The sequence below is a fragment of the Monodon monoceros genome, unplaced genomic scaffold (genome assembly GCF_005190385.1).
Source record: "Monodon monoceros isolate NGI ecotype Baffin Bay Population unplaced genomic scaffold, NGI_Narwhal_1 Super_Scaffold_3, whole genome shotgun sequence".
Classification (NCBI taxonomy): Eukaryota; Metazoa; Chordata; class Mammalia; order Artiodactyla; family Monodontidae; genus Monodon; species Monodon monoceros.
Genome location: NW_021703780.1, coordinates 93,449,634 through 93,463,858, shown reverse-complemented (window position 1 = coordinate 93,463,858; position 14,225 = coordinate 93,449,634). Strand labels below are relative to the sequence as shown.

The window sequence follows — 14,225 nt, the reverse complement described above, 5'->3', positions numbered from 1 at the left end:
TGTCAGCTCTGCAGACATCACAATGCTGGCCACGCAGAGTAACAGGAGAAGGACAATGAGAATGAAATTACCTGTGCACTTGCGATCTGTGTCTTCTTTCTTTGACCCACTAATTGTCAACTTGCAGTTGAAGTTTTCCTCCCAGTATTCGGCAAACCATACGTTTCTTCTGTTGTTTTCAAGCGTGCGGGATGTAAAATAGGCATCAAACCCTAAACAGAGTTAAATGGAAAGGTTACTGCTTGCGGGGCACTGCCGGGACATTTGGAAATAAAAATACCAATGATGGTTTTTCTTCGTTTTAGTGGACTGGACGCTTGCTCTTTTGTGTCAATCAAAAAAAAAAAAAAGTGAGGAAACAAATACTAACGCTAACTCCTATGGCTAAATCCCTAGTTCAATCTGTCAGGCAGATGTGTGGCCTACAAATGACCTTTCACAATGAACTCTGCATTAGAGACCTTAGCAGTGACACAGTAATCACAACATCCCTTGTATCTCTAGGGAGTAGACTAGGTCTTTATCATCACCAAGATAATAAGTGGTCATTTCAGTGCTTACTGTGGACCAGACTCTCTGCTTTACGTAGATTCTTTCATTCATCTCAACAGCCTATGCGGTAGTTGCTATCATTTCCATTTTGCCAATGAAAAAAGAGAGTCTTAGAAGACAGAATAAAGTGCCCAAGGTCAACCACTATGCCATATTCTGCATCCCTACGCATGTGAGTTACTGACCTGTGATTATCGTTCTAAGAACCCTCTTGCATTTAGTAAGGACCCATTATGGAACTGACCTTCCAGGCAAAATGGAAGTTTTTGAAGAGGCCATAGGCAAACTGACCCCAACATAAGTGTAATGCTTTTTCTAAAGAGTGTTAGATGAGCAGACTCGAGAGAACAAGTGCCCAGGAAATCTCTAGCTACCTCTTTAGGATGGTGCGGCTTTAAATGGGCCAGTGGTCCTGTGAGAATCAGACTGGATTCAGTATCACAAGGGCTGGCCTTGAATCCCAGCTCCACTAATCTCACTAAGTCGGGGAAACACGAGCAAGTACGTGCTGGAACTTTCTTATCTTCCTTCCATTTACCTGTAAGATGATACCACCTGTTTTCCTTATGGCATCTTGTTTGTGGCAGTGGGAAGACTTTGGAAACTCGTGGAGTTTAAGGTCAAGAACCATAGGAGAAGATGGACTTACGTTCACATTACGTAAATTATTCAGTTACTCTTATCTAAGGCCACAAGAGAAAATCAGCTCTCAACTCTAAACTTCACAAGTGGGGCACGTCAGTTTAATTTTATTCACTACTACATTCATGGCCCAACATACAGTAGCCCTACCGTAAGTGGAAAACTTGAAATAAGTAAATGAGACAAAGAAAAAAAAAAGAAACCTATACAGGAGATTATATTTTAGAGAAAATAAAAAGAAGAGTCCATACATCTTTTAGTTATTTTCTAGGGTGTTGTGAGAACACGATTCTTGACCCGGTATCCAGGAACCTGTCCTTTCATACGCGCTGACTTCGCTGACTTGAGAGTAATCGAGCTGCAGCATCTGACTCACCCTGATACCAACACTGATCGATCCATCTGTCTGGCTGGAAGTCCCATCCCACCTCACTGCTCTCCCATAACCCGGCCTCCAGATGACTCTTCAGTAAAAGTACCATCACTCGATAAAGGGGAATCTTTGGGGGAAAGACAGAGTCCCCCAGAGTTTCCAGGAGCACTACACGTATGCGCTTGGTCACGTACATACATACACACACTCACAATGGTAACTAGTTAACTTTCACTTTTCTCTCCAGCTATCCCCCTGCCAAACCCCCGCAAGGGGAAAAAAAAAAAAAAAAAAAGGCAACAGTGGTAGATTGTGACACTGATGGCCCCTGATGGACCATGCTTCCTGGGCTTCACGCCCTTGTGCGGTCCCCTCTTACACAGCCTGCCTCTTTGTTCATGAGACATTGGCAGATGCGATGCAAGCGGAGGCTGGAAAACCCTTTACTCACTGTGCCTTGTCCTTGAGAGACTCCCCTTGGAATCCAGCTACCATGCTCTAACACGAATGGCTGGGGTACGTGACATCATGTGGAAAGAGAAGAGCCCAGCCAGACGCCAGCCCTCTCAGGAGAGCCTTTGTGGGCTTTGCAGCCGTCCAGCTGACTGCAGTAGAACCACTCAGCTGAGACCAGCCCCGATTGCAGAACTGTGGCGATTCATCTTTTAAACCACTAACACTTGAGGTGGTTTTTTTCTGCAGTCACAGACAACTGAAACACTGCTGCATTAGCACGGCACCCTAAGCCCCTCTTTGTGAGACACCCGAACAACACACTCTTAAGGAAGAAGCAGCCTCCAGAGAACGCAAATAGAAATAAACTCTTTGGCCACATGCCACAGGTCTGAAGCTCAAACCAGACTCAGAATAGGAACTACTGGGCTTCCCTGGTGGCGCAGTGGTTGGGAGTCCGCCTGCCGATGCAGGGGACACGGGTTCGTGCCCCGGTCTGGGAGGATCCCGCATGCCGCCGAGCGGCTGGGTCCGTGAGCCATGGCCGCTGGGCCTGCGCGCCCGGGGCCTGGCCCCCGCAACGGGAGGGGCCAGGGAGGGGGGGGCCCCGGGAACAAAAAAAAAAAAAAAAAAAAAAAAAAAGAATAGCAACTACTAAAATGGCTCATACTGTAGCACCGATACATATATTCCCCAGCTCAGAAGACATCTTTAGAGAAAACCTCATCACTGAAGAAGTTCATCGCTTCAAAACACCTCTCTCTTCAGCTTGTGTCTGCTGGAAATGCAAAAACATGCTGGTGAAGGAAGGACTAGGGTGCAGCTAGCTAACACGGTGGTAGGCAAGAGAAGGCAGCAGGCACCTCCCTCTGTTCTAAGAGAGAACCAACAGATTTCTGGAAAGCCTGCACTATAACAGGAAGTGGGTGAGCAACAGGCTTTCCTAGTGTGAACTCCGTCCTTTTACTCACCCATCCAGTTCACTCCCAGCTTCCTTCTCCAGCTCACAGCAGGGACTCACTTGCAGGCTGAATTCAGCTTTCACTCTCCCACGGAACGAGCGACCAACTTCCCTGGGCATGTCAGAAGGGGCGGAGGTTTGGGGTGGGACCAGAGAGGCTCCCTTTTTAACAAGCCCCAGGTGCTGTGCATGCAGCCCCCGCTTTGAGAAGCTGGACTTCTCCAATCTTGGGTTTTTAACAAGATCCAGGTGATTCTCCTGTTGCCCAGATTGTGAGAAGCAAATCCTGAGCTTCTGAAGCTGGGATTTAAGCTGTTCCAGCCCAATTTGTTAAATGTCAGCCTTGTCACCTTCTCAGCCTCGAATATTTGCCCTGGTTCAGATGACAGGGTCTTTGCTTTGCTTCTACAGTTGACACTTTTGCTTAGTACTGTGTTCAGTATGGCAGGAGCCCTCCCTTGCATCCTGTGGCCTGCAGATGGCTAGGGGGAGACGGAGGGCACCGTGTGACCTGCGGGTGAGTTTTCCTGGTGTGTTCGCTCCATTGCTTCTCAAGGCTCCTTTGCAGCCTCAAAGGCTGTGTTCCTCAGCTTTGTCTCCTGTTATCACTCTGGGCTCCCCAGCCCAGGAATTTCTATCCTGGTGCAACGTTTTAGTGCTTCTGAGAAGGTAACCTTAAATAGCCTGTGTCTTTGAAATGGAGCAGGACACTGTGGTCCTTCCCCCTTCATGTCCTCTGCCTGCCTTTGGTCTGTACAGAACCTTTCGCCAAAGCATAAGTTTAATCAGAGAAGTGAGAAAATGCAGAAGCAAAGGAAAGCAGTCAAACAGGACAAACAATAATAGTTTAGCCATTAAGCAAAGTCAAGGACCTCTAGTTCCTCCTCAAGGGCTATAGAGAACATGCTGAGCCGTATCCTGTGAGCTGTCTTGTAGATACTGAAACCGTCACCATGTGGAAGAAGTTAACTACATGATGACCAGACTGTAGCCATGCCATAAGCTGCCACCATTCCGAGAACTGGCCTCAAAGAAGTGGGAACAAAGTGGCCCTGGAACTAAGGATTAACTGTACTCGAAACAATCAGGATGACGCGGATCAGACCACGGCATGACCAAGTTCAAGACGACTGTCAGAGCTGACTGTGCCGTTTCTGCATGTAGCCCCCTCCCTCCAGCCGTGACCCCTGAAACTCCACGTTAAAAGCTCTTGCCCACTGACTGTCAGTCCGGGCATCGGCCTGTGGATACAAGTCCGCCCTCTCTCCCTGGTTGCTGGCCTCCGGAGTAAAGCCAACTTTCCTGTTCACCAACCTTGCCTCTTTATGGGCTTTTGAGCAGAGAGTAGACAGACCCCACTTTTGGTAACATCTTCACTACCTCTTCTGAAGGCCCATGGCCTTGAGGGGTAACTCAGAGCCCTTAGCCAGGTACCAACGTAGCATACATTGGCTTTTGGGTGGTTTCCTAGAGATGTGAACTGCCAACCCATAGGAGACCTGCACTTTTTCTGTCAGTAGAAAAACCATATAGTGTAGTGGTGAACTACACATCGATGTCACAATGGTGGGTTTGAACTGTATGAACTTGAGCACATCATTCAGTTCAAGGTTCCTCATCTGTAAAATGGGGTTAATAGTAATACCTACCTCATAGGTTTGTTACAAGGAGTCAACAAACTCTTATTTGTAAAGCACTCAGCATTCTGCCTGATATAGTAGAATATGAACTGTGGGTTCTTCAATAAACATACTCATCCAGCAAACATTTCCTGAGCACCCACCCTGTGACAGACACTATTCTTTGCACTCACAAACCTTGGGATTAAAACCTACCTGTCCCTTATGGGATTTACGGCCAGCCTGGTGGGGAAGATAGACTTGAAAAAGTATCATTTAAATAAATATAAAATTACACCTGTGATATAGCTTCCATGAAGGAAGGGTACAGGGATAGAACCGTGTTAGGGAGTCAGAGAGGGCTTCCTGGAGAGAGAAGATACACAGATGAAAAAAGGGAAACATACGGAGTGGGGATGAGCAGAGATTGGACATTTGTTCAGATGGAATAGCTATGCCTTAGGAATACTTAAGTCATTCTCACATTTCAAAGTATCCCAGGACAACTGGCCTCAAAATCAACACATATACATGGACCATCTTCTATGTATATGCTATCTAGTATCGCTACTAAAACTCTAATAGACTAACGGCATAAACGTTTATCCAATGAATGAATAAATATGTCACTAAGTTAGTCTCCCAAGTAGTCGTTAAAAATCCTGATGTCAGACAGATTTACATTTGGTTACATAAAAAGTTGTACCAATAGTTATAATTAGAAAAATAGCAAGCATTATATATATATTTTTCATTAAGTGTCACATAAACCCTAGGAAGTAGGTACTAAAGTTATTCACACATTAGAGGTAGAAACTAAGGCTCAGAGAGGATTCTGGGCTCAAGTCTGGCTAATTCCAGACCCTGGTGTTTTTGCTCCCATGTAGAGCAGTGATTCACACAGTTGGGTGGGTAACAAAATCATCTGGAGAGCTGATAACACAGAGGTCAGGCCCACTGAAGGTCAGATCTGGGTCTTTTTGTTTTTTCCCAAGTTCATTACAGTTTCTACAGCCTCACAATTTAACCTTTTTTTTTTTTTAAGGACGAGGCTATTTAATACCAGATGTACAGTCACCAAGGTGCAACAGAGAGTTAGGGATTGAAGCAGAATTTAGAATAACTCTAATAATATACGCATGTATGGGTGTGTGTCTGTGTGTTTCACAGTGAATTAATACTTTCTTCTCATTTCTGTGAGAACGCTGAAGAAAAGTGATCTGGACACACATCCCTTTATTATTAGTTAAATTACCTGAGTTTTAAAAGACTAGGGTTTCAGTTCATAGAAAACAGAATAAGAATTACCTTAAGGGAGAAAATCATTCTTTTATGTGGAGCTGATGAAATTCTTAGTATTAAATTGTGCCTTTTGTTGGACAGATGATTTTAATTTCAGAAATTAATCTACAGGGGATTCTAAAGCAAATATCCCATGTTGAACAATATTCCTATAATCTTCGAAGTAAACTGAGATCAGCATAGAAATGATGAGCAGGGTTTTAGCTAGTATTATAAAATGACGTTTATATGGTTCTCTGTTCTTTTAACTGGGATGTTGCCTTTAAACTCCTCCTGAAATCTGTGGTCAAGACAAGAGTGTGCAAATCAATAGACACATAATTCATCCGGAGCGGTATGTTTGGGAGGTGACCTTTCCAACCGAGAAGGAAGAAAGCTCTCCCAGGTGCGTAGTATGAAAGGAAAACTAGCAGTGTCAAGAGCCCTGCTCGGCTACGGTGAACGGAGACTGACATACTAATGGAGCTTCACGAGGCATAAGAAAGTGACCAGTGGCCCTGACTGCTGCCTTATCCACACAAGTCATGCACTGCAGGCTAGAGTATCCCCGTCAGCCTACACGGCAGGGAGGACCCAAGGCTTCCTACACGCTCGCCGGTAAAGAGGAGGCTCTTAGCTCTTCCCGCTCTGCCTCTGACTCTGGGAGGATGTGGTCATGATTCAGAAACACAGCTCCTGGCACATCATAGGGAAGCGATACTAACAGAATAGATGAATGAATCGATGAATAAAAAGAAGAGGCGAAAACACAGACAGGGACAGAGAGAGAGGGAAAGAGTGAGAAGGGGGAGGGGGAAAAGGAGGGGGGAAAGAGAAGGAAGGAAGTACAAGAGAGGAGAAGAGACAAGAGGATGGAGGGGTGGGGAGGGAAGATGGAGACACTGATGAGGGAAGCAGCAGGGAGCTCACACTCCCTCCCGCTGAGAGGGTCAGTCAGAACAATACATTTTGAAAATAAGCATTTGTTTTATTCCCTTTTCTATTTTTAGAACTCAAGGTAGTGGGTTAAATTGTGGCCCCCAGAAGATATGTCCATTTCCTAACCTCCTGAACTTGTGAATATGACCTCACCGGGAAAATATGTGGATACTGTCTAACAAGAAGTTATGTTGCAAATGTAGTTAAGGCTCTCAAGATGAGGTCATCCTGGATTATCTGTGTTGGCCCTAAATCCAATGGCAAGGATACTTAAAAAAGACACAGAGGGAGGGACCCACAGGGAGAGGGGGCTGTGGAGAAGGCCGTGTGGAGATGGAAGCAGAGACTGAAGTGGTGCAGCCACAAGCCAAGGGAACCATGGAGCCACCTGAAGCTGGAACAGGCAAGGAAGGATCCTCTCCCAGAGCCTTCAGAGGAATCACGGTCCTGTCCACACCTGCATTTCAGACATCTAGCCTCCAGAACTGTAAGAGAATAGAGTTCTGTTGTTCCAAGCCACTAAGTTTGTGGTCACTTGTTATGGCAGCCCCAGGAAACAAATACAACCATGACAAGTCAAAAATCCCATGTTAGTATCCTTTCCCCTAGCTTTTCTCCCATCCGAATGACATCATTTGATTCCCAGATGTGACACACTGATGGCTTACAGAATATACTTAACCTACAGACTTGTCCTCTCTATTTTGCCCCAGAGTATTTTAAAAGCTAATTAGAGAAAAAGGAGATTTATTTTGTAAGTCCAGATTTCTGGCTTCCCTTGTAACGACAGACGGTCCGGAAACATAGACCCCATTCCCACGTGGCAGCCGTCAGCAGACGCTGGAGAACACGTGTTCCTTCAAGCGGCCTGAGCTCTTCCTCTGGCAGCACCCTTCCCCCACCGCTACCACCTCTGACAGTTCCCACCTGAACCTCTTTTCTTGTTGGTAAGATGTGTGTGGTTGTCCTGGCAGACACCAGGCTTTCCACCACCAAGAAATGCACCTCTCTTTAACACACCTTGGCTGCAACTCCAGTGATATACAAACTCCCCTGAAATAAGAGATACTACCTCAGGCCACTAAGAATATATCTTTGAAAAAGCTATTATAAAGGAAGGACAGTTGGAAAAGTGGCAGCATATAAAATTGAGAGAAATCATCTATTTTTGTATACACAAACAAAATCACTTCTAAGATGTGTAGAAGAGACTATCACCACTAAAATAGCTACAAAAAACTACCTATCCAAGGACAAGTGTATCTTTCCATTTAATTAGGTTGACTTTTGTCCTTCATTAGAATTTTAAAATTCCCCTTTTGTCCATTCCCTTGAAGCTAATTTGTAAGTTTTCTGTGATCTTAATAGAAAATATTAACATTTTCTTTTTCTAGAGTTAGACAAGCTGCTTTTACCATTCATATGGAGAAAATATAAAAACCAAGAGAACTCTGAAAAAGAAGAGCAACTGCATGTGAGTGTTTGGGGATGCTGATGAAGGGAGGTGAAGAAGAGGAATACAAATCCTACCAGGTATGATATTGTGATGATAGATTATAAATCTCTAGGAATAAAAAGAATCAATTTGGCAGAAGACCAAGGAGATCAATAGACCATTGGAATAAAACAGGAAGTCCACAAATAGACCCAACTGCACATGAGAATTTCATAGAATAGCGAATAAAGCTAGCAATTCAGATCACCAGGGACACGCTGCCCTTTCAGTAAAAATCGAATAAACACCAACCTGTTGGATAATTTGTTGGTTTACAAACTTGGGAGTTCCCTGGGTGAAATGTGAAACTGGCCCCCATACACGGAAGGCAAGGAGAGACCAAAGAAAGCGAGAGAGCTCTTCAGGTTGGTAGGTGGCAGGTTTAACAAGCAAGGGAACTCACAAATGAGGCTAGTCTTGGGTAACTGCCTGCCAGAATCTTAAAAATTGAGACAGAGGCCTTTATACCATCCAGACAGTCTCAATACCACCTTACCTTCTAAAGGCCACTTCCTGGAAAACGGCTTTCACTGTGAGAATGGTGGGTCGGCTTGAGGGTCAACCAAAGGTCAAATCCTCTGAAGGACCTCCTCCAACATAAATGCATAATGATCAAATTGGATCCTAATTATAAATTTAACACTGCATTAGTCCACAAGAAACATGGGAAGAATTGCATGGATTTAACCAGAGTAAGCGAACTTGGGGTGTCCGGTCTCCACAAGAGGGTGACTTTTGCACAGCTGTAAAAATTAGGGGTCCTTCACCCTTGGTTTGAGGCCACCTGCTGCAGGATATCTGCAGTGGGTTCCCATACACGTGGCGTGTTCCCAGATATCCTCTGCTCTTGCCCTGCCTGCACTCGGGCAGTGCTGTGGACAGTCAGTTCTTTGTCTGCTTCTCTCCAGAAACTTTAAGTTCCTGGCAGAAAAAGACTCTGCCCTGCTCATCTCCGCCTTCCCAATTCAAGTTTCTGTAAACATTTATTGAAGTCAATTGAAGTTGGAGACATGTAAATCAGTTTGGCAAGAAGATCATCACTGATCTGTTGGGACGAATTTAGGCTCTCAGAAGCACCCACAGAATTTGCTGGCTGTATCTACTGAGGACAGTGGTGGAAACCAGCCATTATTTTTGAGAAAACAAATAAGAATTATTGCAATGGAAATTATCCCACAAAGAACACAACTCCCATGGGGAGTGTTTATGGATGAGGTGGAGGGAATAATGTTTGCAATATTATTCCACAAAAGGCCTCCAAAGAGCTGTTGCATATTATGTAACACAAGAAGGACTGCCATCTTTCATTCCTTTAAATTGCCTGGGAAACAGAAGGGCACTTTATATAATCTGAATATACTTACATGGGAACGAATATGGGCATAAAAAGCACATATTGAATTGATAGTTTAATAGTTAAAAAGATTAAAAGCATACTCTGGAACTAGAATTCTAGGGTTCAATTCCTGACTTTGTTACTTGCTAGCTAGATGACCTTGAGCAAATAACCTAACCAGTCTAAGTTTCTCCATCTTTAAAATGGGGATGATGGTAACATCTGCGCCACAGGATCGATGCCAGGCTTCCATGTGGGGATGTATGCAGTGTGCACAACACATGCATGGCACAGAGCAAGAGTACAAATATTAACTAAGTTAATAGAAAATTAACACAGACACACACACAAGGTGAGAAAGAGAGAACAAGAAGAGGAAAATTAGGATAATTTGAACTTTAACACTAGGAACTACGTATGACATACTCAGTTATCAACATCCTGGCTTGGAAATCACATAGACCTAAGTTTGAATCCTTGCTCTGCCACCAACTAGCTATTTTCTTTAACTTATGCTAAGGTGATCTCTCAGGTTTCTACTATTTGTGTTTTGTTGTTCAACTGTATATTTGTTCACTTAGTAGTTTTTTCTTTCATTCATTCATTCACTCACTCACTCACTTATTCCAGAAAAGACTTAAAGTAGCACCTCCACTTTCTCATTTATAAAATAAGGATGGTAGTACCTTCCTTAGAGATGGATGTAAAGGTTGAAAAATATTGAGGTTAAACCAACAACTTAAAGTTGCTGAGTAAATGTAGGTTCCTTTCCTCTTGTGAATGTATGTAGATTTAAAAAAAAATTGAAGTATAGTTGATTTACAATGTTGTGTTAGTTTTGGGTGTACAGCAAAGTGATTCAATTATATATGTAGTTTTTCAGATTCTTTTCCATTGGAGGTTATTACAAGTTACTGAATATGGTTCCCTTTGCTATACAGTACGTCCTTGTTGTTTATCTATTTTATGTATAGTAGTGTGTTTCTGTTCATCTCATACGCCTAACCCATCCCTCCTTTCTCCCTTTTCTCTTTGGTAACCATAAGTTTGTTTTCTAGGTCTGCAGTTTTAGCATCAGTTCCAGACACTAGAAAGTAACTGCCTTGCATACTTGAAAGCCCCTCATCGTTCTCCTATGCCATGTGCACCCTTGTCAACTTAATAAGCTGAACATCTGTTGCTTTAGGGTGGCTCAGGATGCACAGGTAGTAGAGATGAAGGGTAAAAGGCCATCCCTCTAGTAGATGCTTTAGGAAGTAAGACTTGAAGAGGCCATCTCCTGGAGGTCACAGGCTGCTCCTGCAGAGTGTGAAATTGGTGGTGAGTCAGGGTGTGGTGGAAGGTTCCTGCTCTGCTCCCTGCTACCCCACCCTCATTATGAAGCTCAAATTGAAACTCTGCCTTCACTGTTTCAATATTCTGTACAGGACCTTGGTAAAGAGCTTGACTCAGAAACACCAGTCACTAAGGTTACAGCATTACTCTTGGGTTCGGGTTTTTATTGTCATCGCTGTAATTTCTTGCCTCCCTCCCCACCTGTCCTCCTCATCTTCCCCTTCCTACAACCATACTACGTTATTTTCAAGATATCCCAAATATCCATATCTTTCTTTCCTCCTCAGTACCAATGAATATCAGAACCGTGATGCTACATTTGTGCAATCTTGACTGCATCAATCTTGACCATGACAGATACTGGTACTACATATCAAAAGTCATAAAAACAGTGCAAACTCTGCTCTAGCAATTTTACTTCAAGATACTTATCCTAATGGAAGAAGTATACGTACTTTTTTTTAGAGAAGATGTGTCAAGGGCAAGGTGATATTAAGGAATTATTAATTTTATCAGATGTGATATATAGCACGGTGATTATGGTGTTCTTATCAATTAGAAATGCATTCTGAAATACTTTAGGTAAGAAGACATAATGTCTGAAATTCAACCTGAAATGTCCCTTCACAATAAAAGTTCAGAGGGGACAGTTAAACATGATTTGCAGGATATCGACGGCATTTGAAGCTGGGTTATCAGCTCTTGAAAGTTTATTATACGATTCTCTCTACTTTTATGTATGTTTGATAAATTCTATAATAGACTATGTATAAAGCAGTTAGGAAAATGAGGATTTGAGCACTGTTTATAATAATGAAAACTTAGAACCATCACAAATGACCCAAACACATGATTAAATAATATCTATATGCTGCAAGTGTATGCAATCATTAGAATTTGACAGACAGGAAAGTATAGTTTTAAGAGAATACCTAGGAACCAGGAATTCAAGTTAGTGCGTTATATTAAAACATGCAAAGACTACTTTGATAGTATGGCTAGTTTTTATATTTAATACTCATCAAATATCAATAGTTGGTTATTACTGGAGGATGGATGATGTTTATTTTACTTTAGCTCAACCATTTTTTCTATTTTTATATATATATATATAACATATATAAATAAAAACACATACATACATAAAAACATATATGTGTATACATATATTTTATAAACGTATATCACCAAAATATATGCCCATTCCATATAATATTCAGTCTCTTGCAAGTAGTAAAACTTTGTAGAAGAGCAGTTATCTTCCAAGGTAAGTTAATTCCTGCTTCCATACGTATCAGATTTTCACAGATGTAATCTATGAATCTATCATTTGTGACTTTACGTAAAACAGACAGAGTAAATATACTCATGTCACCACTTCCTGCATCTGCAACCATAGGAGACATCAACCATCAGTCACGATAATCAGCCCTAAGGAGGCTGGTCTCCAACTCCCTTACAGTTAGTGCTTTAGAAAGCTAATGCTGATCTGGCTTTTTGTAAGATAAATATATGTGTCATCCTTGATATGACTGTATATTTTTAAGAAATTATTCCTGGGAATTTACTATATATAGAATAGTATTCTGGGATATGGACATTTAAATAAATTGATGATAACACAATCTCATACTTAATGGTTGACTACTCTGCTCGTAGATTTGGCCTAAATGTTTTTCATGGATTTCACATATTGGACATAAAAACACCACTCTTTGCTCTCAAAGAACTCTCAGCCCAATAACATATCTTAGAAAATACTAAGGAAAACCACATGGTGCTTTTGCTAAATGTCATCTGTTTAATATGTTCATGAAATAAATGTGGTAGATGGCAGGGATTGTCTTTATGGAAAATCAAAAATAGTAGGGTGTGTTGCAAACATTGTTTATTGATTGGTCAGTGTTTTTGACTTAATCTTATTGTTTACATTGTAAAGTTTTTTTGTTTGTTTGTTATTTCTGTAGTTCTCAAAAGACTTTAGATTTTTCTATGATTTTCTACTAGTTCCCAAGAGACTTCCTGGTAGGAGACAAGGACTGGGTTGAAAGTTTCTAAATTTCAAAGAACACACAACACACAGAGGTATGCTACCTCTGCTGCCATCACGGTTGAAGTCCTGCCCTATGATTAGCAGACCTCAGGGCAGTTCCTTCTTTACCTTTTTTTTTTTTTTTTTTGGCGGTACTCGGGCCCCTCACTGCCGTGGCCTCTCCGCAGGCTCAGTGGCCATGGCTCACGGGCCCAGCCGCTCCGCGGCACGTGGGATCTTCCCGGACCGGGGCACGAACCCGTGTCCCCTGCATCGGCAGGCGGACTCTCAGCCACTGCGCCACCAGGGAAGCCCCTTTTTTTTTTTTTTTTTTTTTTTTTTTAAAAAAAGCAAACCTTCAAGAATCAGTCATCTACTGGAGTTCCTCCTCTGTTTCCTGAACTCTAAGACCCCATCTTAGTTTCTACACTTTCTTAATATCCAGGAAGAGACTGGAAAGTTAAGTTCAGATAGGTGGTTGGCCCCATTACCTAGCTGGAGAAGGTCGTACGAAATCAAAGAAAATCACCGAGGATGTGTTAGGAAATTTCCCAAATTAGATTTGCCTTTCATAAAAGACGGCCTTTAGATAAGAAGGGCAACGGCTTGCCACGAGCTGAGGCTACAGATACATCTCCCTTGGACTGTTAACGACGCACAAATCTTCACGTGTGTAGAGCTCCTCTTTTCAGGAACTATCCTCTGTTCTAAACGACTATTTGCAGAGTATTTATGTCTGGAACAGAGTTCATATCCCTGCCTATCCATTGGAATTATGTATGCAACTATGCCTGGACTCCAAGCCAGACCAATAAATCAGAGTATCTGCTAGTGGGCCTAGGCATCGGCTTTCTAACTTCCCAGGTGATTCTTACGTGCAGTCTGGGTTAACAACACCTGCTGTAGAACATTAGGTGATTTGATCACTCATGTCCATTTTACACACAGCCCCAGAAGAGCTGTCCAAGGGATACCAGGAACAGAAGATGGGGTCCCTTGAGTGTATCTATTCTTGCTATATGTATCAGGATTACATGCTCAAATGTCTTCAGAAACATCAAATAAGTATTGAAGTATGTTGCCATAATTGATTACATCTCAGTGCCAATCTCCGAAAATTGTTACTCATTATATGAAAGGTTTCCAAAGCAATACCTTGCTACGTATTAGAGTATACATATGTTTGTTCAAGCTTGGTAACATCCTA

General features: G+C 42.5%; 1 protein-coding gene across 1 annotated transcript in view; it reads right to left on the bottom strand.

Moving 5' to 3' along the window:
- Positions 1-14,225, bottom strand: part of GRM7 (glutamate metabotropic receptor 7) — a 526,714-nt gene that overhangs the window by 276,502 nt on the left and 235,987 nt on the right. The window contains exon 5 of the mRNA XM_029243336.1: positions 72-212. Within this exon, the coding sequence (XP_029099169.1) occupies positions 72-212 (141 nt within the window). The remainder of the gene's footprint in view (positions 1-71; positions 213-14,225) is intronic.